This window comes from Ahaetulla prasina, chromosome 3, assembly GCF_028640845.1.
Source record: "Ahaetulla prasina isolate Xishuangbanna chromosome 3, ASM2864084v1, whole genome shotgun sequence".
Classification (NCBI taxonomy): domain Eukaryota; kingdom Metazoa; phylum Chordata; class Lepidosauria; order Squamata; family Colubridae; genus Ahaetulla; species Ahaetulla prasina.
In genome coordinates this window covers 55,598,834-55,625,968 of record NC_080541.1, presented here as the reverse complement: position 1 = coordinate 55,625,968, position 27,135 = coordinate 55,598,834, and the positions used below count along the sequence as shown (strand labels likewise).

Sequence of the window (27,135 nt, the reverse complement as noted above, 5' to 3'; positions counted from 1 at the left end):
AATTGTTCGTTTTGTAAATCTGATACTGCTTATAATTCTTTGGCTGGGAGGTGGTACTGGGATTTAGTTTTAAATGGAAAACGCCTCTGGCTTTTAATTTTCTGGGCCCAGCAGTTTTCTGTTCTGGAATGGAGCCCTTGTTTCACACAGTTCATGTTTAGCTGCAGGGGTTTTAGTTTATAGCTTAGACTGGTTAAGCTGTTACTCCCAGAGGCCTCTGCATAGCAACTGCAGAAATCAACAAATAAGTTCATTTATGTCTGCTGCAGCCTCCTCTCAGTAGCTGACTTTTTACATTTCCCAATATCCATTTCCTGACTTTTTTAGCCGGAGAGAAAAAAGCTCCACTAATTGGAGCTTATTTTAATTGAGCCTTAATATTGGATCTCGCTGGAGTTGCCCCCAGAGCTACTGGGAACAGAATTAAATGAAAATACCTAAGGTTGGAAACTGTGTGAGTGAGAATTTTTTTTTTTAACTTGACCTACAGATTCTTTTCCCCCCACTGAATAAATCAAGCCTGTTCACATTTCTGATTAAGGATCTGACAGAAAACAATAATAAAGACAATTGAGGTGGGAGATGTGTGATACTGAGCTTAAGAAATTGGTTTCTATAGTTACTTGAGTGATTCTGTGCCATTTAAAAAAAACAGACCTTTGTAGTAAATGAGTGATTTTTCTGAGCAACCTTTTTCTTAACTGTGCCTCTTGAACTATGAAATTTGTTGTTGCTTAACATTGCTACGGTTGGCTTCTAGATGCCAATAGTAGCAGCAGTGGGTTATTTATGAATGCTTTAAAAGCCCTTATTGCTTGGATTAATGTAAGAGGTGAGGCAAAATAAATAGCAATCCAGTAAAATGGTCGGAAAATCAATGCACCAGTTTCCAGCCAAAGCAAAGATGAGAAGGAGGGAGGAAGAAGTAAAGGTGCATGCCATTCTTTCAGATGGGCTTTGATGTCAAAAGGGCTGCTGCACGTTGCCAACTTTAACAAATGTGACCTGGTCTTTGGGTCCCATTGAGGCCTGCAAAGCATTCTGTGAGGGCACCATTTGGCTTCACAAGTTTCTTTCCAAACAAGCCAAACTACAAGTTCTAAGGGGTGGTTTGTGAACTGCTAGAAGTCGGTAGGCTGGAATTAGGTAATATAGGGCATGCCAGGTTAAAAAAACAGAGCTTTATATATATGGTAATATAATTGAAACACCTTGTACACTTGTTCATATTGGTCCCTCTTAAAAATATTCCTGGCAGTGTACTTGACATAGGTTTTATTACGGTAAACCTATGTCAGGGATCTCCAAACTTGGCAACTTTAAGACTTGTGGACTTCAACTGTCAGAATTCCTCAGCCAGCCAGGTTAGAGACCCCCTGCTTTATATGATAAGCTAGCCTGACGAGCATACGTGGATTAATGTACTGTTGTGTACAAAAATACATATCTCTACTTTTATGAGTTTAAGCATAGAACCCAAGGTAAGGAAAATCAGGAGCGCGAGGCAAGGTGTACTTGTATCTAAGCATCGGTAACTATCAGGGCATAAAGACTAGCGGAGTTGAGCAAAGGCTAAAATGGGGAATTCCGCACAGAACAGGTCAAACTAATTTAGTTAAAAAATGACATCTTGCTGAAGAGGATTGTGGGATATTTGAAGAAAGACGATGATCCTATAGTGTCAGATATTGCTTATGTGGTTGATAAGATGCACATAAGCCAGAGAGCACCAGTGTAGCACTCCTTTCCTCCAGGATAAAATTGCTGAATGAAGACATAAAGGAAAGGTTTCCCCTGTCCATTCATATCTGACTTTATGAGGTGATGCTCATCTCCCTTTCTTAGCTGAGGAAGCCAGTGTTGTCCAAAGACACTTCTGTGGGCACATGGCCAACATTTCTATACACCAAGACTTAGAGAACACTGTTACCTTCCCAAAAAAGTACTTGTTTATCTACTTGCATTTGCATGTCTTTGAACTGGTAGGTAGGCAGTTCTTGCCTGGGGCAAGAACAGGAGTTAATCCCTTCACGGGGCACTCGGGTCTCAAACCTGAGCTGTCTGCTTTCCACCTGACAAGGTTATCATATTTAACTGTGGTTCATACAAGAAATGTGATAGGTACCAAGATTTTTATATTATGGGTGAAGTTTAAGGCCATAAAAATAGCTGACCCCTATTACACAGTATGCTGTTATTTACATTAAGATGCAACAGAATTGTCCTAAGTTTTTTCATTACTGTATTCAGAGGCAGGATTATTAGGCAGCCATAACTGAATAGACCATCACATCCCTATTTAGGAAATATTTCTAAGTCAGTGTTCATATTAATTCCATTAGTTGAGTCAATGTGTTAATAGTGGCTAAGGTAAGATCCTCCGTTCAAATTCTCTGATTGCGGTGCTCAGTATGTGACTTTGCTAATTACTTCACAACTTGCTTGGGTAAGTTAACAAGAAACTGCTTTAGGTCACTTGAGCCCACTAAGGAAAGCTGGGTGTAAATGTAGTCGTAATAGTGGTAATAGTTGGTGCTATTTTTTAAAGTAAAAAACTAGGTAGATCTCTCATAGAATAAACGGTCCCAGTCAGCTTGTGCAGAGAAAAAAGATGGTTGGATTACATTTTTTTGTCCTTATTATGCTTGATAGTGGAACACTATTTTGGATAGTAGTGGATTCTCCTTGGTCATTTATTGAGGATGCTATAATCACCAATTCCAAGGGTCCACTCAAGATTTCTGTTCTGTGATTCTAGATAACAAAAGATAAACAACAATGTTATCCCCCAACATTTGCATCTCTACAACTCTACAAGCATCACTATTTGCAAATAGTGTAAATGTTTGATTTCTAGGAGAAAGGGCAATATAAATACCTTTATACTTGGTAGAGGCTTAGGCCCTTAAATCCTCTATGGGCTGATTTTCTCTTTGGGGATTTAAAATTCAGTATGGGTATCTTGAAGCTCTTTCAGATGATTCAAAAAACCCATTGTCCTTTTTTCTTTCCTGCCCTCCAAATTGCAAAAAAAGAGCCCAAAAAAATTGGTGTCACCCACATTTGTGATGTTACCTACCATGCCTCTTGTTCCAAAAGTGAAGTGTCTAGCCAGAAATAAATTCCATTTCTAGCTCTTAAAGGCTGTTCTTATAGTAATCATGTATGAGCAAATATTTGTCTCTCGACTTAGCAGTGATAACATCCTGAAATGGCAAAAGACATGGTGAGACACCTGTAGTGAGGGATTTCAATTCTCTTCATGCAGGCTGGGTTTACAGAATGTAATCTATGTAGTGTATCTCAACTGAATGCCTCCAGATTCATTGGAACACAGAATTCCCACATAGAGTTGTCTGAGGGGATTCCAATAGACAATTGTCACCTTGTACATCTGAAGATACCAGGTTGGGGAAGGCTGTATCAAGAACACTATTTCTAGATGCAATTAACTGCTCTAAGACAGAATTATTTAGGATGAAGCTGACGTAAGAGTAGTGACCATGATTTTAATACCAGAAAATTTCAAAAATATAGTTCAAGATATAAATATAGCTAAACCATTGGAGAATAATATTTGCATTAGCACTGAGCTTTAACTTTAATGTAATTGGAAAGGTGCCTAGAAGGTTCAATATGCACATATCACATTTCAAATGTAAGAATTTTTTAAATAAAATTTTTAATTATAAAGTTCTTCATATTTCATACATGCAGAAAGTTCTGCATACAAAGTTCTGCATATAGTAAGAACACTTAGCAACTTCATAGTGCTTTACAGTAAGCAGTTTACAGAGGTAGCATAGTGCCCCCAACCATCTGGATCCTCAGTATACTAATCTCTGAAGGAAGGAAGCTTGAGTCAAGATTGAACTCCTGGCAGTGGTTAAGAGTCAGCCTGCAATACTGCATTCTAACCGTTGCGCCACCACAGCTCTCACATATGTAGGAAACCTGCAAGTTTTATTAAAAGCTTCTAAAATAGGGAATTTTTTAGACATTATGTCACAAATTAGAATAATGGTTAACTAATCCAAGAAATGCTAAGATATATTAATACTAATGTCATCAAGTATAATGATAAAAAAGTTATATTTAAAAAAACAGATACAAATGAACACATTTTCTGAGAAAACTAATACAAATTAAAGGACTGGAACGGAACGGAACAGAACTGAAAGTGGAAATACATTTCAAGAAACAATATTTTTAAGAGAAACAGGACCAAGAAGTCATGTAGGACTTTTAAACATTTTGGGTATCAAAGGAAATAGGAATATTGATATTGTCCATCTGTTGATTCTATTAGTTGTTAATGTTTGGCTTTTATTGCTGCTCTGCCCCTTTGGCTTAAAGCTGCTTGTGGTTTTATTTGGAGGAACATGTGGGATACACATTATCTAATATGTGTCTCTTCTGTAAACCATGAATTCCCCTTTTTTTAAAACTATAATTTACTCAATATACCCTTTTTCAATAGTTATTTCAGGCCCATTGTAGAAAAAAGACAATACAGGTAGCCCTGGACTTACAACAGTTCCTTTAGTGACTATTCAAAGTTACAATGGCACTGAAATAAGTGACTTATGACCATTTTTCACAGTTACAACCTTTGCAGCATCCCCATGATCATGTGATCAAAATTCAGATGCTTGGCTACTGACTCATATTTATGACTGTTGCTGTGTCCTGGGACCATGTGATCCCCCCTTTGGACAAGCAAAGTCAATGGGAAAGCCAGATTCACTTAACAACTGGGTTACTGGGTAAACAGCTGCAGTGATTTCACTTAACAACTGAAGGAAGAAAGGTTGTAAAATGGGGCAAAATTCACTTTAAAAATGTCTCACTTAACAACCGAAATTTTGGGCTTAAAATTGTGGTTGTAAGTCGAGGACTACCTGTACAACATTTCAGTGCTAAGAGACCACTGGTTGTTTTATGTGGTATGAAGAAGGATGAGATCCTTGCAGAAGATTTCCCAGACAACAGATTTTTAATGGTAGCAATAACCAATGATCAGGAGTTGATGATTACATATTTCTTCTTCTTTAGGAAAAAAATGAATGTGTTTTTAGCTCAACTTTAGATAATGGAAAAGTAGTATAGTTCTTCCAAGATAGCAAGCAGCACCTTTTTCCAAGTCTCCATGAGATGGCACTGGCCTTTCATTTGCTTGAACTAGTTTTCTTAATCTGTATGGTTTCATACTTTACTTGCAAAACACACATTAAAGCCAACCTTTGTGCTGTGAACTCTAAAAATGTTAATGTATGTGTTAAATGACATTAAAAAATATTACTCTACAATATGGATGTTCATTGCCTTTCTTTGGGCCCCTATGAATAACCTACTCTCTAAGGATCTGCAAAATTCCCCATTCAGTACCATCAAATTCATACTTTTGTTTATTATATGCAATGTCTCCATTAAGCAGATAATAGTTTCCTACTCATCCTTATTATCACAGTTACTCTCTGTTTCTTTTTGCTGCTGTCTTCACTGGGGTAAGCAGACTTCAGCCTTGTAGGATTTGCTTTCTTATGTTCTTCAGAATCTGAGGTTGCTTGAAAATATTGCCTTTGTAGACACTCTTCTATTTCCTGCAATATGACTTGTTGATTTCCTCTAAATTGCAAAATGCTTCTTCCTATATTGGTGCTATTGCAAACATCTTTTTCCCCATCTTGATAGACAATCAATTATTACTTTCAGCCTCAGTCAGTCTTTTGAATCTTTTCAGAATGCCAGCAATGATAGTCTGAAAATAAATTTAGGTGTTTCATAAAACAGCTAGTATTAAAAATATGTTTGCAAATATATAATTAAAATCAAAACATAATTTTTATTTTTATATCTATTTTAATCTATCTGTATCAATCACAAACGTTAATATAAATAAAATGTTGCTTTAAAGTTTTACTCTTTAGTGGTTTGGAAATAATTTTTACCTACTTAACTGGGATAGCTTTAGAAATATAGCTAAAATATTAGGGAATGTAAGCATGCTACAGTAGTGGAGGATTCTGTAGAAGGACAAAAAATAGTGTTAGATTTATTTGTAAGACTGTAACTTTGTTGCTTGTATCCTTATGATTTATATTGATATTGATTGTTTCCCGATTGCTTATTGTACCCTATGACTATCAATAACTGTTGTACCTTATGATTCTTGATGAACGTATCTTTTCTTTTATGTACACTGAGAACATATGCACCAAGACAAATTCCTTGTGTGTCCAGTCACACTTGGCCAATAAAAAATTATATTCTAAGAAAAGGAGAAAAGGTTATCAGATAAATAAACTGAGTTTAGGGCGAGAGTTTAGCAGTTGGCCATGGAAAATCTCACTGAAAGACTAGAGTATTAGGATTTTGGGTTGTAGTAAGGTTAATAGAAATTCTGCCTAGTTGACATGTGCCATTATTGCTAATTCCACATGGTAAATGGATGAATAAGTGATGGTGATAGGTGAAAATGAGTTTAAAGCAGGGGTCTCCAACTTTGGCAACTTTCAGCCTGGCGGACTTCAACTCCCAGAATTCCCCAGCCAGCTTTGCTGGCTGGGGGATTCTGGGAGTTGAAGTCCGCCAGGCTGAAAGTTGCCAAGGTTGGAGACCTCTGGTTTAAAGGGCAGATGGACTAACCATTTTCTTGTCCAACATTTGGCGAGTGAAAAACAATAAAGAAGATCATTCAAGCTTTACTGAACATTGTGGGTTGTTCTGTATTTTTGCACAGGATAAATGTAAGAGATGTAAGATAATATTTTAATATTCAATTAAATCCTAACGCATCTGTCTCAAAGTTAGTCTTCTACAGATAGTTCAGGATTTCAACTTCCAGTTTCCAGCCTAGTGTTTTGTCAGTTGTAATCCAAATACATCTGGAAAGCATTGGTTTGGGGAAAAGCATTCCTGTTGTTGTTTTTAGTTGCGAAGTCGTGCCCGACCCATCGTGACCCCATGGACAACGTTCCTTCAGGCCTTCCTATCCTCTACCATCCTCTGGAGTCCATTTTAGCTCACACCTACTGCTTCAGTGATTTCATCCAGCCACCTTATTCTCTGTCATCCCCTTCTTCTTTTACCCTCAATCTTCCCCAGCATTAGGCTCTTCTCCAGTGAGTCCTTCCTTCTCATTAGGTGACCAAACTATTTCAGTTTCATCTTCAGGGTCTGCCCTTCTAAAGAGCAGTCAGGGTTGATCTCCTCTAGGACTGACTTGTTTGTTCACCTTGCAGTCCAAGGGATTTGCAGGAATCTTCTCCAGCACCAGAGTTCAAAGGCCTCAATTCTTTGGCGTTCAGCCTTTCTTATGGTCCAACTTTCACAGCCATACATTGCAACTAGCATTCCTAAAGGTGAACAAAATCATGTTTCAATTGATCTGGCAACAAACCTTGGTTTGTATGTACATTTTAAGCTAGCATGAGTCTTTAAGTAACAGGTAGATAATATATTTGCACAAAAAGTGGAGAGAAGTGAAGGTGATACAGTGAACTTTTATAAATGTGAAAAATTTAATTTGTGGAAGATAGATTTTCTCCCCCTTAATGCTGAACAGAGCATAGTTCCCTTTTTAAATTCCTTTGTGTGACTGTAGCTTGGCTGCATATGCCATCTAACTATTGAGAAGGGCTTTAAAAATATACCTCTACTTTATTTGTGCTTCAGGTCAGATTAACCAAAATGGTTATTGTGTCACCTAGAAACTACTTGATTGCTTCAAGACTAGACTTTAAAAACCCTATATATTATTATTAAAAAGGCCAGGAGCAACAAAGACCGTTTTACCATTTCTGCAATGTTTTCATGGCAATTTGATCTTTACACAGGTTTTTAAAAAATCTTTGTACTTGGAGCTGATGGAAAAATCGAAGAAGGGAAATGGTTTTGAAACGCTTTCTCTATGGCTTCTGATTGCCTTTTTTTTTTTAAGTGAATATATAAGGATGAAGCTAGAAGTGTCAGCTGGCTTTGTGGGGACTTGCTTTATTTAGTTTAAGAACGCACATCTTCCCCCATATACCTCAGTAACTGATGTTTATCAATATTAATTCTGTCAGGAGATAAAGGCACATAGGTGTGGCTCACATGTACAAAGTTGTCATAGCTTACAACAGCATTTATATATACGATAGTATAGCTATTTGAGCTTTTTATAACAGCCCCCAGAATGGAATCTAAGTAAATATTTATATTGCAAAGTTGCCCTCTGCAATAAGGAAGCTAAAATAGCTGTAGCAAAACCAAAAATTACAGTAAAACCTGGTGCATAACAGATCTATTTTAAAATAATACATCAATTGAGCTGACTGCACTTAACAGCTTTAGACCACATTTCTTATATGATAAAAATCCTACTGAAATAATTTAATGTATAGTGAAGAGAGATCTTGTGAACAGTGCTGTCCTAGTGTGATTCTGACCCAATTTTTTTTGGTTTGTTTGTATATATATTTTAGGACCGATAAAACTTCCCTGCTATTTAAAGAGTAGGTCCAAGTGGGAAAAAGGTGATAAGTATAGCTTTCATTATATTCAGATTTAATTTTCCATAACTTTCTCTTACTCTTAGATGCAACAATTAGAATTTGCACAAATGCAGCAAAGGGAGACTAACCGTGCAGCCCTGGAAGCACTTGGGCCAAGAAAGAAGAGACCATTGGATTCGTCTATTCCTTTTTCTGGACTTGAGGTTTGTAACATTATCTTCACCAGCTGAACCTTGGTTGTTGTTTTTTAAGGGTATGGTTTGTTCATGGAATTTTTTTATGGTGGAATATTTTATTAGTTTCCTAGGAATCAGCCCTCTGAGCAGTGTGGTGGTCTGGTGGCGAAGACAGTCACCTTCCATTGGAAGGTTGAGAGCTCAATCTTAGCTAGCATCAGATATTTCTCTCCTAGGGCACAAAGAAAAAAAATATCTGCTATGAACTACACATGGTGTTAGGAAGGGTATCCAGCCAGTAAATGCTCAACTTCATCCAGTCATCCCAACTCTACCCTGAATTAAGGGATTATAGGGCTGTAAAAAGGGAGGTGTTTTTAATAAGAATTTGGCATCCAGAGAACTGGACTTGATTCTGTGGTGTTCTGTGAAGGAATTATTCCAGTAATACTGCAGCAAAACATACTGTTAAGGAAGATGTATAAGCTTATAGAAATGTTTATCTAGAATCTTCCTATAAAATTCTAATGAGATGTTGCACTCTTGGTTTCCTAGGGTAAAAAAAAAAGTTGGAATGCTCCAATAATATAGAAGAACACTCATTATTCCCATTGAAAGCCCATCTGCCCACCCTAGGAATGATTGTAGAAATATTTCAGCAGAAAATCCTAATAATAATTTTGACTGTGCTCCTAATACATTTTCATATGCTGATATTAACAGATTTAAATTGATTTTATTTAAATAACAAAGTTTTTTCTAGAAACAAGAATGCTTCCACCCGTTAAAAACGTATCCGAGACAAAGCAAATAAAAATGTTTTCCCACAGTGCCACTTTAATTGTTGTCACTATTTTTAATACTTTTGATTGAGATGGACTCAGATAAGCAAGTGAAAGTAGGACTAGAATTGGCAGGTTCACATGATTGTAGGTGCATGTCATGTGTTTAGTTTGGATGTGCCTCCAAATGTTTTCAGTGCATTGTTTTACAAATGTAGCACTTACATTTTGAGCCTTAGTTTAGAAAATTACGTTCGTCTAATTGTATGCTCTACTAAGGGAACAGAAGGCTTGTTTGATATTTCTAGGTAGGGAATCTGTGTTTACATATTCTCACAGCTTTAGGTGCTCAAAACATGCTACACAGCCTTGAATGTGGACTTCTGTCACTAAAATTAATGTTTAATTTGACAGAGGAAACTACAGTGTGAATAATTGTATTAACTGTATTTAATAAAATTAATTTTATGTTTATATTTATTTATTTTGTTCTAAATTCTTTTTCCTGATCTCTCCACTTAGGATTTATGGCCACCAAAAACTTCCCATGTTGTATTGGGAAATCACTCTTAAGAGATTGCTGTGTTCTGAGGCAGGTCATCAAGTTCCTGATCAATTTTTACAAAAACAATATTTTTAATTTCCAGCCCTAGTTTATTGCTTTCCGTTGTGTTTGTACCAAGCCCCACCATCCTTCTTTCCTCTGGGCGCTTTTGATTGTCTGGAATCCCACTGCCACTTGGTGGTTTTCCTAACTTCTGAAAATAATAATAATAACTGACTGGGGAATTCTGGGAGTTGAAGTCCACCAGGCTTAAAGTTGCCAAGGTTGGGGACTCCTTATCTAGAAGAGGTTATTTCCTTTGCAGAAACCAATTGAGCAATCTGCCATCACCGAATCTCTGGACTTAACAGTCTTTTTCTGAATACTTTTGTTTTATTGCGAAGGTTAAGGATTTGCAATCACCACTTTCTCTATCTAATTCAATATTTCAATACTACAGTTGTGCTTACGTAGCAAGAATGGCAATGAAATAACAGAGTAATCTCAAGGTTTGTAGAAACCCCCAAAAATTAGAGGGAGAAAAAAAAACCTAGTTTGAGAGAAAAGAGAATCTTCAGAACAACCAGTGGATATTGTGCAGAATGTAAATAGACAGCTATGATCCTAATGGAAACCAGCTGTCCTGTAGCATTTTTGCATGACTCTATCAATGTGTAAGGGACACGGTGGCTCAGTGGCTAAGATGCTGAGCTTGTTGATCGAAAGGTCGGCAGTTCAGCGGTTCGAATCCCTAGTACCACATAACTGGGTGAGCTCCCGTTACTTGACCCAGCTTCTGCCAACCTAGCAGTTCGAAAGCACGTAAAAAATGCAAGTATAAAAATAGGGACCACCTTTGGTGGAAGGTAACAGTGTTCCGTGTACCTTTGGCATTTAGTCATGCTGGCCACATGACCATGGAGATGTCTTCGGACAGTGCTGGCTCTTCATCAATAGCTTTATCATGGCTCTGAAACAGATGAGCACTGCCCCCTAGATTTGGGAATGACTAGCACATATGTGCAAGGGGAACCTTTACCTTTACCTATCAATGTGTACGTTTCTACAGTTCTCAACAGCAATACTAAATATACTTTATATATTAATCTTGCTTGGCTTCAATGTGCCAGATAGACCAAGGAGTCTTTCTACTTGGATGAAGCAGGGTTTTAAAAATGAATTGACAATGGCAGTAGTAATCAATGACAATGATAAAAATAAATTATTGGTAAACTAATTGTCTTTTCCCTCGCTACTCCTGTGAACTGTGCAGTAGATTTCTGGATCGTGGTTGCTTTAAAAAGACCTATGCAGATAAAATGTGGAATATTGAAAAATTGTGAAATAGAATGTCCAAAATGTTAAAGCATACAGTGGAGACAGGTGAGCAGAAGACCAACCAGCTAGCCCACAAAAGCAAATTAACACACCAGTGGGAAATATTAACTTGCCTTTGAGCTTAGGTGTATAATTTTAATAAATTAGTAGCTATCTTATTTATGTGTATAGAATGAGCTTTTATCTCCCTTAATTACTGCTAAAAGATTTGAAATCATGAGCTTGGTGTAACAGCTTTCCCAGGTCCCTCCCATCACAATTAAACTTTTCATTAGGTAAATATGTTTACTATTAAGCAGGAAGAGGCTGCATAAGAGCAAAGTAGTAATTATTTCTAGCTTTTCCTTTTGTATAATGCTAGAGGGTTTGTAATGGGTGCCCCTTGGACATATTCTTGCTGTCGCTGATGTGACTCCTTTCTTATTAAACCCTCCTGGTGTAATCCTATATAACACTATTGATGAAAATGCCCGTGGCAATGGAGTCATGCATCAGAACAATAGAATTCAACATTTTGTGCTACATGAGCAGAAGTACATTTAGGCATACTGTACGTGTACTTTGCATATTTATAAGATGCCTAGGAAATAACAGCAATTGCAAGTTAGTGATTTCATTAGTTGTATAGGGATATACAAGTCACTTCAGATAGTAAAATGGCAAATCGGAGTTTGCTACAGTAGGCTCTAAACAAAGAACAACAATGAGAGCAGCGATGAGCTATACCTGCAAACTTGTATCTATTGCACGAAGGGTTCAGGTTTTTAAATGTACGACTAAGCCTTGCTTTTCACTTTTGGCCATATAGAGAAGCCATGTGTGTTTTATGAATGAAAACAGGATTTCTTTCCCCTCAAATGTAAAGTTGACAAATAAGCTTTGAGAGAGAAAAAAAAAATTATATTGTGGGGAGAGGGGATTAGTAAAAGGCTTGCCAAGCATTTATCTGAAGGTACTTTTTAGAAACAAAAGTGGGGAGAGTGGATCAGTGGTATGATTTTCTATGGAATCCACTTCAGCTTGTCAAAGCTAGAGGTCTTAAAGAGGCAATGGCATTTATCCCATCCAGTTGCCACCAATATTCATAAAAGTCCCTTGAAATGCTGGAAACTTGTTTTAGGTATTGTATACCATATTTTCTCACCATAAGATACTGCAGTTTATAGTATTCATTGCTTGCCAGGAGTGTGTTTGAACCGTCTCACAAAAGTATTCATCTTCATACATATTTAAAAATGATGCTGGCATGTTGGAAATGAATATAAGGATATGTACAGACAAGTGTAACTAAGAATATTTCATAATTATCAGGTAATTTGGAAATCTTGAAGCAGAATGCTTGCATTGCAGGCATAACAAGGAAGACAAAACATCCTGATATGTAAACAATATTTTGTTCTGTTCAGCAAAGAAAGGAGGGCCTTGAAGTAAAATATGGCTCGAGGGTCTATACGCACTAATTGCATATTTTCAGAAAAGTTGGCTAACTTAAATAGGTAGAACTGAATAACTTGAATGCAAGGATTCATTTTCTAAAGCAGATAAATGTCAGGAATAAATTAGTTTCACATACATGTGTCCCAACTCTAGTTACTGATCTTATCAGTAGAGAATAAGGCAGTGCTAATTTTCCCCAAATTATTCTTTGAATTTTAGCATATATAGTTCAGAGTGTAATGAGGCATCCCAGTGGGTCCATGCAGCAGGTCTCTTAAATAGCTCTCTGGACTTGAGTGGAAGATGTCATTTCTTCCTTAGCCAGTATACCTCAGGCCTATAAAAAGGTTTGGACGTGAGCCAAAAAAATAATAATCAAAAGATGAAAAATGTCTCCCTCTCCAGCGGGACTGGTGTAAGGGTTCTTCAGCTTCAAGGAAACATTAAGTTATATACTAAGAGTGAAGAAACTCTGAAGCTTTATAGAATACCATATTTTTCAGAGTATAAGACGCACCGGACTATAAGAAGCACCTAGCCTTTTTGGTGAGGAAAACTAGAAAAAGAAATCTGTCTCTGCCTCCCAGCAATTTTGCCTTGTTGCAGCAAACAGCCTGCTTTACTTTCATTTTTGTTTTCAGCATAACTTTATTAGCACAAGAAAAAAAAATCTGTTCCCAGCAATTTTCCTCCTTGCAGCCCGCGCAGCAATAGGCAATGGCAATCCCTGCAGCCTGAAACTGCTGAAGGTCGGGAGACTGATCCAAGGAACAATCAACTTGTGCTAATTAGGCTGTGCTGAAGTTGAAATGGGCTGTTTCTTCTTGCTGCTTGCTGCAAGGAGGTAAATTGCTGGGAGGCAGAGGCCAAAGTATGGGGGCTGGTGGGTGGATGGGGCTGCATTCGGTGTATAAGACGCACTCAGATTTTCACCCCCTTTTAGGAGAGAAAAATACAGTATGTTACTAGCTTACTTTGACTAGCTTAAATGTAGCAGTTTATAGGGCTTTTGCACATTCCCCAGACCTACTCATGAAAATTAGTGCAATTGAATTAATGCAAATTTGGGAATTCATGATTAGGACATTGTAAAAACTTGTGTTTTAAAGAAGCATTATCCTTATTACATCTCCCATAAATGTCATTTCCTATACAAATGTAATGGTATCCAATAAATTTAAGTACTATTTTTGTTACTTAGTTTAAGGTCTGTTGACATTCTTGCTATGGAAGTTAAGGCACTCTTCCATTGTCTGGGAAATATAGGTACCTCTAATTTTGTATTCCACTTGTTTCTCAGCATCTGGATAGCAGAATGATTTATTGATAACAAATATCTATAAAAACAAATTGTAGGTTTTTAATTTTAAAGTATTTAGCCAGTTGCTCTAGTACAGTGATAGTGAACCTTTCCTGCACTGGGTGCTGAAAAGGGAGCACGCCCACGGCACTGAGTGCCAAGAAGGGAGCACTTTGTGGGCTTGTCAGGGCCGCGACCAGGAAGAAGAGCTGCCCAGGGGGCATCCCACACACCGGATAAGGTACTTCCAGTTTACTGCCACACATGTACATGTGCCGATCAACTGGCTGGCGCACTGGCTTATGCCAGAAAACAGAAGACCAGCTCTTCCGGTTTCCGGCACTGCCACACAAACAAAGGCCAGCTGATTGTCCCGTGCGCATGTGCACCAGAAACCCAGAAGAGGAATGGGCGATGCTGCACATGCCGGGCGACATGGCTCCGCATGCCACTTTGGGCATGCATGCCATAGGTTCGCCATGATAGTTCTAATATCTCTGGTGTCTTAGAAGCTGAAAATGCTGCTAATTTAAACAAATGTTGTACTGTAAATATTGCTATTGAATTACATCTGATAGATGATATTTATCACTTAGCACAGCATATGTTAAAAATTCATCTACATATTTCATGGATATGTATGTATGTATGCATACATTTCATTATTTATTTTCAGTTGGCCTGGGACTCAGATGGGGCCGGGATAGCTCAGGCAGTAGAGAAGCCTGTTATTAGAACACAGAGCCTGCAATTACTGCAGGTTCGAGCCCGGCCCAAGATTGACTCAGCCTTCCACCCTTTATAAGGTAGGTAAAATGAGGACCCAGATTGTTGGGGGGGCAATAAGTTGACTTTGTAAAAAAATATATACAAATAGAATGAGACTATTGCCTTATACATTGTAAGCCGCCCTGAGTCTTCGGAGAAGGGCGGGGTATAAATGTAAACAAAAACAAACAAAAAAAAAGTTCTATTCTGGAGGTAACTGCTAGATTGATGGCAGACTCCACCTCACCCCTTCATGCGCTCTGCGCTCCGCCCATCTATCTTTTTGCTTATAATAAAGGTAAAGGTTTCCCTCACACATATGTGCTAGTCGTTGCCAACTCTAGGGGGCGGTGCTCATCTCCGTTTCAAAGCCGAAGAGCCAGCGCTGTCCGAAGACGTCTCTGTGGTCATGTGGCCGGCATGACTCAACACCAAAGGCACGGAACGCTGTTACCTTCCCACCAAAGGTGGTCCCTATTTTTTCTACTTGCATTTTTATATGCTTTCGAAACTGCTAAGTTGGCAGAAGCTGGGACAAGTAACGGGAGCTCACCCCGTTACACGGCAGCACTAGGGATTCGAACCGCTGAGCTGCCGATCTTTCGATCGACAAGTTCAACGTCCTAGCCCCTGAGCCACCGTGTCCCATCATACCAATGTTTTCCTTTATTGTTGTTTATTTATTGTTCTATTATCTTCTCTTTACACTTTTTTTCATTTTTCTTATTTTTCATTATTGTAAACTGCCTTCAGTAACATGGCAAGATAGATGATTAATAAATAAATTTAATTAGCCAAATTCCTGTATATATAGGTAAATTGGTAATAATGTGGATATAAATTTTGTATTTCCAAAACCAGTGCAATCCTCTATGAGTTTTTTGAAACTTCAGTAATTTTCATTTCAGGAGGCAACTTGAATTTTACATCCTTTAATCTTTCCTTTTGTCTTTTCTCCTTGATATGCTGGAGAGTGCATATTTGTAGACTAGCATAACGATCCTATTTCCTGTATTTCTGAAAATGATTATAATGCATGGTAATTTGCCCTTTTAAAAGTATTTTATCCTGTCACTTATTTTTATTTTTCAAAAGTGATGAAATTTGGACTTTAGCATTGGTTTCCTTTAATAGTGCAGTTCATGGAAAATCATAAAACACCATGGTGGTTATTGGCATTTCATATTCAATGATCTCATTTGAGCCTCAATAGCTGTCAAAATCTATAAGTGCAGCCTTGATCAGGAGTGCTTTATTGAAGGATAATAACACTGCAACATTCTGACATGAATATTTATTGACAAATTATATTGGTTAGTCCGGATGAAAATATGTCAGCATGACGAACTAGAAAGAAGCTTTTCTTTTTTGTGGCCCTGATTTTTATATATAAAGTTGAGGAGGAAAGGATAGATCAGCATCTACTGGCAATTGTATTTGTTGATCTTGCATAAGATGTTTGATTTCTAGTAGTTTAGCACATTTCAGGTTTAAAAAGTTTCAGTTGACCTTATATTAATTGCTATTCCCTCTTCTACTCTGTTTTTGTTTCTTATTTGTAAAATAAGCCTACATGCCTTTGTGCCACTTTACTATTGAATTTTCATTTTTTAAAAAAATCCTGGTCTACTAATAACTCAGATGGTAGCCCAACTCACCATAACAATAACAGTGTTATTGTTGTAGGGAAAATAGGATGAGGAAGAAGCATTAGGTATGTTTGCCAACTTGCTTTATTATAAAAAAATAATTAAGTTGGTATAATGATAATTAATTAATTAATTTTAAAAATTATTTTGCACAACCCTTGTGGGAAACCAGATCTTATTTAAAAAAAACTAAAAACGAAAATATATCTATGAAGCCTGAAATCTACTCAGTTATAGTCTAGTTATTCTGAAAGAATACACAGATTAACTGTTGCAGAAAATCTGTTTCTCTGGGGAGCAAGAAGCATGTTAACATGCGAATCATTTCAATTAACTATGAAATTCCCCTTTGTATTAGATGCATCTTGAGCCTCTCATACTCATCATTCATGTCTAATTGAGATGCATTTTATTAAAGTTGCTAGAAAACAAATATAATAGTTAAATGTAATTGGAACAACTAATGTAGTTTTTATTGGAGGCAAGTGGAATTCAGAAGGTGCTAAACTTTGTAGCAGTTTTGGATTTAGACTATTTTTGTTGACATAAAAGCTATGCCTGTATAGTAAATAGAACTATTCCAGACTGCAATTCATAGGTTTGAGGATTGTAACTCACTAGCAGAATATTCCTGCTTTTCAGAAATGGAGCTTAATTATTTTGTGTGAAAGATCTCTGCAATTTAAATGACTAATTGTATTGTAGCTTTGGGCTAAACATATTGATAACATAAATGTTGATGGCATCTGCAAGGTCAAGAGACTGATAATTTTGATTATAGTGCTTAAATGATCTGGCAAAAAGTCAAAATACTTCAGTTTAATAATTGTCTATTAAGGCAACATGACATATTTTGTACAGTATTTGTTACCCCCAGGTACAGATTAAAGATCTGATGTAGCCACAGAAAGTGACGTGCATATATGAATCTTAGGCATAGTGGAGAATAAACTGTCACCATATTTGCAGTAATTTGTCTCAATATGTAAAACATTCTGCTGGTTACACTTGAATCAATTTGTAGAAATGTCACAGAGGAAATGGGGCAGAATGTTGTACATCTGAATATTAATACCAGGATTTTTTTCTAAATCTGACAGTTTTAACTAAGTTCCAACTGGATTGAAGATAAAAGATCCTTAATGTACACATTTATTCCTAAATTGTTTAATGTATTTCAGTATTCAGATACTTTTCAGATTGTAGTGTGATTTGTCCCCATAAATGTTATTCTTTTATTTTTAAATTTCACTGTCCTTTATTAGATATGCAAGCAACACTATAAAGAAAATAGTTCCTTATGAAGTTTAATGGTATAGCTATATGTAGTAGCTATAGATTATTGTTGTAATGCTGTATGCACTCAAACTGAAACCAAAGGATTTCCTTTTTTGTAATATTTTTATTAGAGTTTATAAGTACAAAGATAAAGAACTTATAAAAAACTAAGAAGGAGATAAAAATTAAAAAAGAAAAAAAGTGAACAAAAATAGAAAAAGGAAAAGAAAACAGAAAAGAAATTCCATTGCAAGTGTATTCAACATCAAAATATCTTCCCAAAAGAAAAAGTTTCATTCTACTCTAGGATTCTTCATTCAGTGCCACTTCTGAGTCCTCATTAAACTACTAATTGAAACATAATACAACATAATCAATTTGAATGGGTAAGTGAACTTTGGAGCCAAACATCTGTTAACATTGCAGGCTTTCTTATCTCTAACTTACAAGTCAACCAGCACAATATGCCTTCAGGGTCTCCACATCTCCATCGTTTTGGTCCAGAAGGTTGGGGTATTTTCTAGAATAAATCCATGCCCATTTGTTTATTTTAAGAATGTATAAGGCTGCCCAACTCTACAATGGCTCTAGACAGCATACAATAAAACAATATGTACACCATTTTCTCTTTTCCTAAAGTTTTACATTAAAACGTTTGTTGCTTATGTGGCCAAAACCTACATTATAAACTGGCAGCAACAGGTAGGAGTAACATAGTTAAGGGGCACTCCTCACTCCCTACAAGGGGATGGGGAAAAATCAGGGAGTAATAAGAACATAAAAGTGGTGCTTGTATAATCACTGGCCTCTTCCAAGATATACAAAGTTTCATATGCCTTATGGAGCATTGCGAACGTACCAGGCATCTTAAACAGTGGTGGGTTTCAAAAATTTTTACTATCGGTTCTGTGGGTGTGGCTTGGTGGGCATGGCAGGGGAAGGATACTGTAAAATCTCCATTCCCACCCCACTCCAGGAGAAGGTTACTGCAAAATCCCCATTTCCTCCCAATCAACTGGGACTTGGGAGGCAGAAAATAGATGAGGATGGGGCCAGTCAGAATTTTTACTATCGGTTCTCCGAACTACTCAAAATTTCCGCTACCAGTTCTCCAGAACTGGTCAGAACCTGCTGAAACCCACCTCTGATCTTAAAAAACATTTAGTAGCAAGCATTTTTTTTATAACTTTATGGATTTTCAGAAACAAAAGGAAAAGATAAGTAAAGGTTTGAAAAAGAAAAAAGCTCAAGAAAAAAAAGTACAAAAAAAATAATAAGAAAAAGAGAATTACTTTTGACTTTCTTTCTTTTTTTTTAATTCAAAAAGTTTTACAGAAAAAAAATTTCCCCCCCCCTTTCCCCCCAACCCTCCTCCCTTCACTAATACCCTCCCCCTCCCCCCTGGCTTCCCGGAACAAGCACAAGGTATAGTTAAAAATAAAACAAACATATGCTAAGAAAATTTTCTCCCAAAACTATTATACCAATTTTCCTTCTCTAGCTCTGACTTCCTCCTAACATAACCAAAATCCTTCAAAAAAAATAAAAAATAAAAATAAAAATTAAGAATTAACAATAGTAAAATATATAAATCAATAGAACAAATTAATCCTAAAGTATTTAAAACCAACTAAAGCATAAAAATCCAATCCAATTCAAAAAATATGTCCCTTATAACTTCTATAACCATATAATTTTCCCCCCATGTCTTTCTTACATAAGATCTTTTGAAAATATTCTATTTAAAATTTAGTGCAACACCTTATAAAATTTCAATACAGAAAATTACAATATCTATTCAACTTTAGTCCTTCCTCATCAAAATCCAGTATAGATCCAAATATCTAGTCTTTTATGATAGATATAAAACATATAATCAACCCATTTCTTCCAGATTCCTCACAAATTGTCTTTCCGGGACACTAATATTTTTGTCTATTAATATTTTAAAAAAACCTTGTTTCAAGAATAATACTTTTGTCTCTTGCCATTTTTTGGGGTGCATTAATCTCTGTCTTTCCTTCGTTACTCCTTTTAAAAAGTCAATCACAATATTTCCTAGTAATTCCTTATGTCCAAGAATCCAAAAATTACTGCCGTATATTCCATCAGTCCAAAAAGAGAACTCTTGGGAAACATTAAGCTTGTGAGTCTTTTCCATTTGAGGGACAATCTCCTGTAGCACAAATTCAGGCAGTTCATCCAAACTATTTAAAGAAAACTTCTTTACATCACCTTGTTTCTTCACGATCAAATCTTCATATTTATCCACTTTTATTTGTATCTCCTGCATTCCATTTTCTGAATGATTGCACTGGTTAATTTGCTCCAAGCTCTCATCCAAAACGTCCCCATTTTTTATCAATTCGTATTTTTGAATAATTAAATACATACTTTCTGTGTAGTCCTGTATAAAGTCACAAATCCATTCTTCTGAAAGAACCTCCATGACAAAGTTCCTGCTGAGAATCCCCTTGTAAAGTACTTAAACAACGTAATATAATCCAACAGTCCACAGTCAAACACAATAAAATAAAATCTCCATTCAGTTTCGATTCAACAGCAAAGCTCCCTTTGATGTATCGCTCTGCTTTCAGTTTCTCTAAAACGAAACTGAAGGGGGGGCGGAAATTTCTCCCTTTTTTTAAAAAAAAGGTAGAAGTCAGAAAATCAAAAATACTTGCAAACCAATAATTGTTCACTCACGCTTGTTCCGCCTGCTTTTAGTAACCACAAAAAGAAATCAATTGCTAGCAGAAGTGGACACCTTCCTCTTTTCCTGCTTTTTCAGGAGCGCAGTGAATACTGGAGGTTGGGGGAGGGTTTCAAGGGGATTCGACCTTTCAGGACTTTGCATTACAAAAACAAAGCCCCTAGGGGAATCTACCACAATTCCCCCCCCCCCTTGCTCTTTCTCTCTCTTTCAACCAGAGAGAGAAATTAAGCCGGGATCAGTTGTTATATCCGGCTTTTACCATATTCAATGCGGAGTGCCATAAATTAGCACCCAGCGAGAAAGGTGGCGCCACCCAGAAGCCACTTTTGACTTTCTTTACTACAGCTACGAATTTAAAAAATATATCAAACTCTTAGTCTAAGGTTAACGTTTGCCTAATATTAAGATGTTTTCACTCATTTTTCCATTAAACCTTAAAGAAAAGCCTATGGTTTCAATTGTACATTCATTTTCAAACCTTGCAGATCAGAATATGTACTTGATCACAATGCCCACCAAAGATGAAAAATATACCCTCAGTTTGATTACATTGCCAACAAATAATTGAATTTCCCTTAGTACATCTTTGACAGTTTATTTGGTGTCATATCAATGATATATAATTTTATAAAAGTTCTCTTTAAAATTTAAAGATTTTAAGTCAATGTAAATTTCAACTATTTCTTCCTATTGCCCCAAATTTATATTATATCCAAACTTTTTTGCCCATTTTATCATTTTATTTAACCTGTTCATCTTTCCATTTTCAGTAAAAATGTGTATATAAAAGTACTGTTCTAGGTATAATATTTATCTTAGTCACACAAATCCTTCACAACAGTGACAGTTGCAATTTCCCCCATCTCAATATATCTTAAATATTAAGTTCATTCCATGCCTTGTTATAATTATTTTGAAAAAACATACAATTTTTTAGACAGAAACCCTGGCAATAAAACTCAAACTTTTTCTCAATTTTAAAATCAATTTTTTTTCAACAAATTGTCCTGATCCTGTGTAGTCATATTTTTTTACCAACATCTATTTTCTGTTTATTGATCTTCTAGTACACCAAAATCTTTCATTTTTTTCCATCAAACACTCAATTCCTTTCTGAATTGAAACTCAATTCCATTCATCAAAAACTCAATTCCTTTCTGAAACTAAGTGATCAACCAAAGCTCTCATTTTAATTTTTACGCTCATTATCTTTATTTGCCTAATACCTCTATTCCAGGGCTGGCTCAGGAATTCTGGGAGCTGAAGTCCACAAGTCATAAAAGGGCCACCCCTGCTCTATTCAGAACTTCAAAAACCAAAAGAAACAACTTTGTCCCCTTCCAAATATCATATGGTTTGGTCAAACCATTAAGTGGCAAGCATTTTAAAACATATCTGCAAGTTTCTTCCTCTAATTGGCTTCTTTTGAATTTGTGAAGAATCCTTGCACTTCCTGAAAAACCTGAAAGCCTCCGGGGGTAAGATTCAGAAAATCATCCTGAACTCGGGCTTAAGTAAAGCAATAATTGAATGATATTATACATAGTTGCCAAATGAGCAACTCAATATGGGAATGCATAATAGAAATATCTAGATAGGATCCGTTTTCCCCACCTTATTTGGTATCTCTGCAATGTTGCAAAGGAAGAACCTATCTACATGACATATCTTCGATTTGATTAATCTTTGATTGTTTATGTTGCTTGAATTCATGGGATTTTTAATTCAAGAAATTGTAGTGCTTTATATTCAAAATTTGATGTATGCATGTATACACCAAACTTGATAATGTTTTTAATCTGAACAATAAAAATTTTAATCCAAAAAATATTACTCTGAAAAAAATAGGAGCAAATAATTATTCGTTATAGCAATAGTAATAAAATCTTGTGACAGTAAAGGTAGTGTACCAATTTTAATCAAATAAGTCTTCTTGAACATGCTACCATCAGGATGTGTTTCATTACAGCTCCTATAACCCCATAGTTAGTTTGCTGGGGATAACTAGAGTAGGATTCTATATCAACTGGCAGCCCTCAGATTGGGAAGAGCTGACAAAATATTTCAAGGATTGCAGTTATTTGAAAAATTCTTCCTCAAGAAAGAGATTTCTTCCTGGAATTTTAATCCTTATATTCTATTAATCACAACGAAATGGGTGACATTTCTTTTTTTTTAAATAAAGTTTATTTCCATTTTCCAACAACCTATTCAATATACAATCTCTTATTCAACATTAGTCATTAACTTTCATTCATTACTTATTCGGACCTGCCCAGCTACCACTTCCTTCCTTAACACAACCTTTCCTCCTCCCTTCTCTACTTTCTTCTACTTTGTTCATCCTTCCTCTCCTTCGCTTTTCTACTTCCTCTCCTCCTTCCCCACTCTTCTCTTCCACCCTTTCTAACCCTCTCTCTTTCCCCTTTCTTCTTCCTCTCCTTTCCCCCTCTTCTACCTCTCTCTTTCCTACCTACTTTCTTCCTTCACTCTCTCCTCTCCCTTTCCATTCCCTTCTAAAATGGCAGCTGAGCAGCCCCGATTTCATTTCAAATTATTTCTATTTCTTAATTACATATCTTCAATCATTTCTTTACATTGATCCTTCATCTCCCCCCCTCTGCCCCCTTCCCCTCCCTCCCCCCTCCCACTCCCCGAGACTTCCCAGAACAAAGTACAGGGTATAAAATTAACCATCATAAATTAAAATACAACATAAGTCATAATCCATAGTCACTCCTCTCTCTAAGACCTTAACTCCCCTTCCAGAAACAAAAAAATACATTCTTCTTCCAGTCCATTATATATCAGTCCATTCCACTCCTAAAATCTTCAGAATCTTCCAATTAAATTAGTATTTCCAGTTCATCAATAAAATACATAGTTTTTAATATCCAATCGTCATCGATTAAGACCACATATATATCAATCCATTCCACTCCTGAAGTCTTCAGAATCTTATAGTGTTTAATATCCAATCTTCAAGATTTTGGTTACCACCTTTAAAGCGCTCCATGGCTTAGGACCCGGGTACTTACGGGACCGCCTGCTGTTACCTTTTGCATCCCACCGACCCGTACGCTCTCACAGAGAGGGCCTTCTCAGGGTGCCGTCCGCCAAGCAATGCCGGCTGGCGGCCCCCAGGGGAAGGGCCTTCTCTGTTGGAGCTCCTACGCTCTGGAATGAACTTCCCCCTGGTTTACGTCAAGTGCCTGATCTTCGGACCTTCCGCCATGAGCTGAAAACGCACTTATTTATTCAAGCGGGACTGGATTGATATTTTATTGGGGTATTTATGTCTTATGATTTTAAATGGTTTTAAAATTTTGGCCATGTTATAATATTTCTTTTTAATTTCTTTTTAATGTTTATACATTGTATTTTTACTAGGCTGTACACCGCCCTGAGTCCTTCGGGAGAAGGGCGGTATAAAAATTGAAATAAATAAATAAATAAATAAATCTTCATCGATCAAAACCAAGACGATATTCCATCTTCCAGTATTCATCAGAAATTCTTTTATAATATAGGTGAATTTCTGTATGAATGCTCAAAAAGACATCTCAGAGCGAACTAAATCTTTCTATTTATGTATAGGTCTTCTGAAGGACATCCCTTGGAAGGTTGAGAATCCCCAGGGATTTATTTACTTGTTTCTTTTTCTCACCCTATTTTTCTTCGAAATATTGAGGTCTGACTCTATTGTATCATACGAGAAGGCGTGTCCCTCACCCAATGGCACTACTCTTCCTTCCATGCCTATTCCAAATTCCTGAAGAAATAGAAAGTTTCAAACAAGAGTATTTTTATTATATGGATTAAATCAGTCAGCTGTGTTTCCTGATATTAGCAAGGAAAATATACTTTCCCAAAAAGTAGATTATATCAACTATTCAGAGTGGCTTAATTAAATTTCTGACAGTATATTTTTTTATATCACTTTTATATTTTACTTAAATTGCTGCATGCTTTTTACATCACTTATCAAACTTCAAAGTGCTTGGACTTAAATTCTTTCAGCCATGCTTCTAAGCAGAGGTTGAAGTTAATTTAAGTTCCATATCATTAAAATGTCTCAGATAAAAATGTTTTCTTACTCCACTTCCTATCCAAAACATTTTCCCTTGAAGCAATTTGCAATATAATATTAAAAGTGCTATGTTTACTTCTGACATGGGGTATAGACTATGTGAAGACTGGTATTGTGTTCATTATATACTTAAAAAAAAAGCTGACCAACTCAGATTTTCTAGAACAGGGATAACCTGTTAGTAACCTTCGCAGGACAGAAGTGAAAAACTAGCAACTACTAATAGATTACTGAAACATAGGAATTTGTAGATCATGTCCAGATCATCAGTATGATGCTGTGAAAAGAATTCAAATCCAAGAGTTGGAAGGGGCCATTTAGGCACTGAGTTCAACTCCCTTACTCACTTCAGAAATCCAAACAAATATCTCAAGCAGATAGCTGATATTTTAGCAAAACACCTTCAATGAAAGGGAGCCATTAACTCTGCTAGTTGACCCCACTGTTAAACAAGTCCTATTGTTAGGAACTTTTTCCTAATATTTAATCAATTTTACATATACATTTAGCTATTAAGTATTTTTTTTAAAAAAAATAGTGGAATTTTAAGAATAGGTGTAACTGCTCTACAGTGGTCATAAACAAAGAATACAAAATTATTATTATTATTATTATTATTATTATTATTATTATTATTATTATTATTATTATTATTATTATTATTATTATTTAATTTCTATACCGCCCTTCTCCCGAAGGACTCAGGGCGGTTTACAGCCAGATAAAACCAACAATAAATAGATACAATACAATTAAAACCAATATTAAAAAACCTATTAAATTTGGCCCATAATTAAAATACATTAAAACCATAAAAACCCCATTAAAATTAATAATAATAGTGATAATTATAATAATTATGCCAGTCCTGCGCGGAAGAATAAATACGTCTTCAGCTCGCGGCGGAAGGTCCGGAGGTCAGGAAGTTGTCGAAGTCCTGGGGGAAGTTCATTCCAGAGGGTGGGAGCCCCCACAGAGAAGGCCCTCCCCCTGGGGGCCGCCAGCCGACATTGTTTGGCTGACGGCACCCTGAGGAGGCCCTCCCTATGGGAGCGCACGGGTCAGTGGGAAGCGAATGGTAGCAGTAGGCGGTCCCATAAATAACACGGTAAAATGCCTTGGAGATCTGCTTCACCCCAAGTTCTGTGCAGAAATCCACCACTACTAATCCCCTGAGATATCTAACACAGGCAGTAGCCTGTGTTTACTGCTATTGTGTCTCCACAGTTTTTTCCAGCCTAAAGATACTGAACTCCACCAATTATTCCTTATAAATATGTCGATGAAGATACTCAGTCAAGTTGTATGGCGTTGTGGCAACTGGGCTTTTCTTGTTGGTTCAAAATGTTTCACTGCTTATCCAAGTAGCTTCTTCAGACAGACTCAGCTTCCATATATTCCTTACAATGTTTTCATTTCAGAATCCTTGTGTTCTTGATTGCTTTCCTCTGAACCCTTTCCTACACTTTGATATTACTATATTCTTTGTAAAATGTGATGCCCATAATTATCTAAATGCAGTATGACCAATGCAGAAAAGAATAAAAGGAATTTTGATTTCTTTTCAGCATGATGTTTTACATTTGTCAAGGCAACCTAAAAAATGTCTTTTTTGCAACCACATTATACTATGGGTTTATATTTAAGTCATAATTGACCAAAACACCCAGTTCCTTTTTGTAAGTATTATTGTTTGATATGGTCCCTCACATCTTGTACTCATATCTTTGATCTTTTCTACCCAAGGGTAAGACTTCACATTTGTATTTTCTGAAATACATTTTGCTGATTTCTGCCAACAGTCCACCTGCTCATGATCCTTCTTGACAACACTTCCTTCCAGCTTAATGTGGAATAGTTAATGGATATTAGTGGTGTATGATTGCTTAATCAGCTTTAGCATTTAGCTCAGAATAAAAGTATCATAATTCAGTTTGCTTTCTACTATCTTCTCCATCAGTATCTCGTGGGTCACTTCATAGAATACCTCTTTATAAAATAATATATTCTACCATCATAGAATATGTTAAAAGTCAAGGTTCACTATGTTTACCACATTCATTTGTAGTCAACTGAACTGATTATTTTTTCACTGTAAAGTAGTGACAAATCTTTTGCAGGCAATCTAACAAAGATTCTGGTGGCCTCTGAAAGGCCAACAACTTACTAAACGAGTTTTATATTTCTATAAAAGAATAGGAAAGGATAACATGCATCTGCTGATGGAGGGAGAGGGAAATGGTGAAAGTAAAAATAAGCAATTATTTGAGAAGTTGGCATTCTAACCAGGTTGTTAAATGAGTTGACTGTGTTGTGAGAATGTTATACCTTGCTTTGGCTATGTGTTTATTGTAATTATTATTTGTTTTGTACTTTTTATTTCATTGGGTTTTTTAATCAATGTAAAATAGATAAACCTTATGAAGTCACAATGTGAGTATGATGGTCTTATAATGAATAAGTAAACCTTTTTCTTTACTGTTTCTAATGAGCAATCTTTTGTACATCTTTTCTGAATATATTTCAGAAACATGTTCAGATTGTCATTAGCTTTACCGC

At 36.3% G+C, this 27,135-nt stretch overlaps 1 protein-coding gene across 1 annotated transcript in view; it reads left to right on the top strand.

Moving 5' to 3' along the window:
* Positions 1–27,135, top strand: part of TAF4B (TATA-box binding protein associated factor 4b) — an 85,594-nt gene that overhangs the window by 52,267 nt on the left and 6,192 nt on the right. Inside the window, exon 14 of the mRNA XM_058178366.1 lies at positions 8,582–8,701. Within this exon, the coding sequence (XP_058034349.1) occupies positions 8,582–8,701 (120 nt within the window). The remainder of the gene's footprint in view (positions 1–8,581; positions 8,702–27,135) is intronic.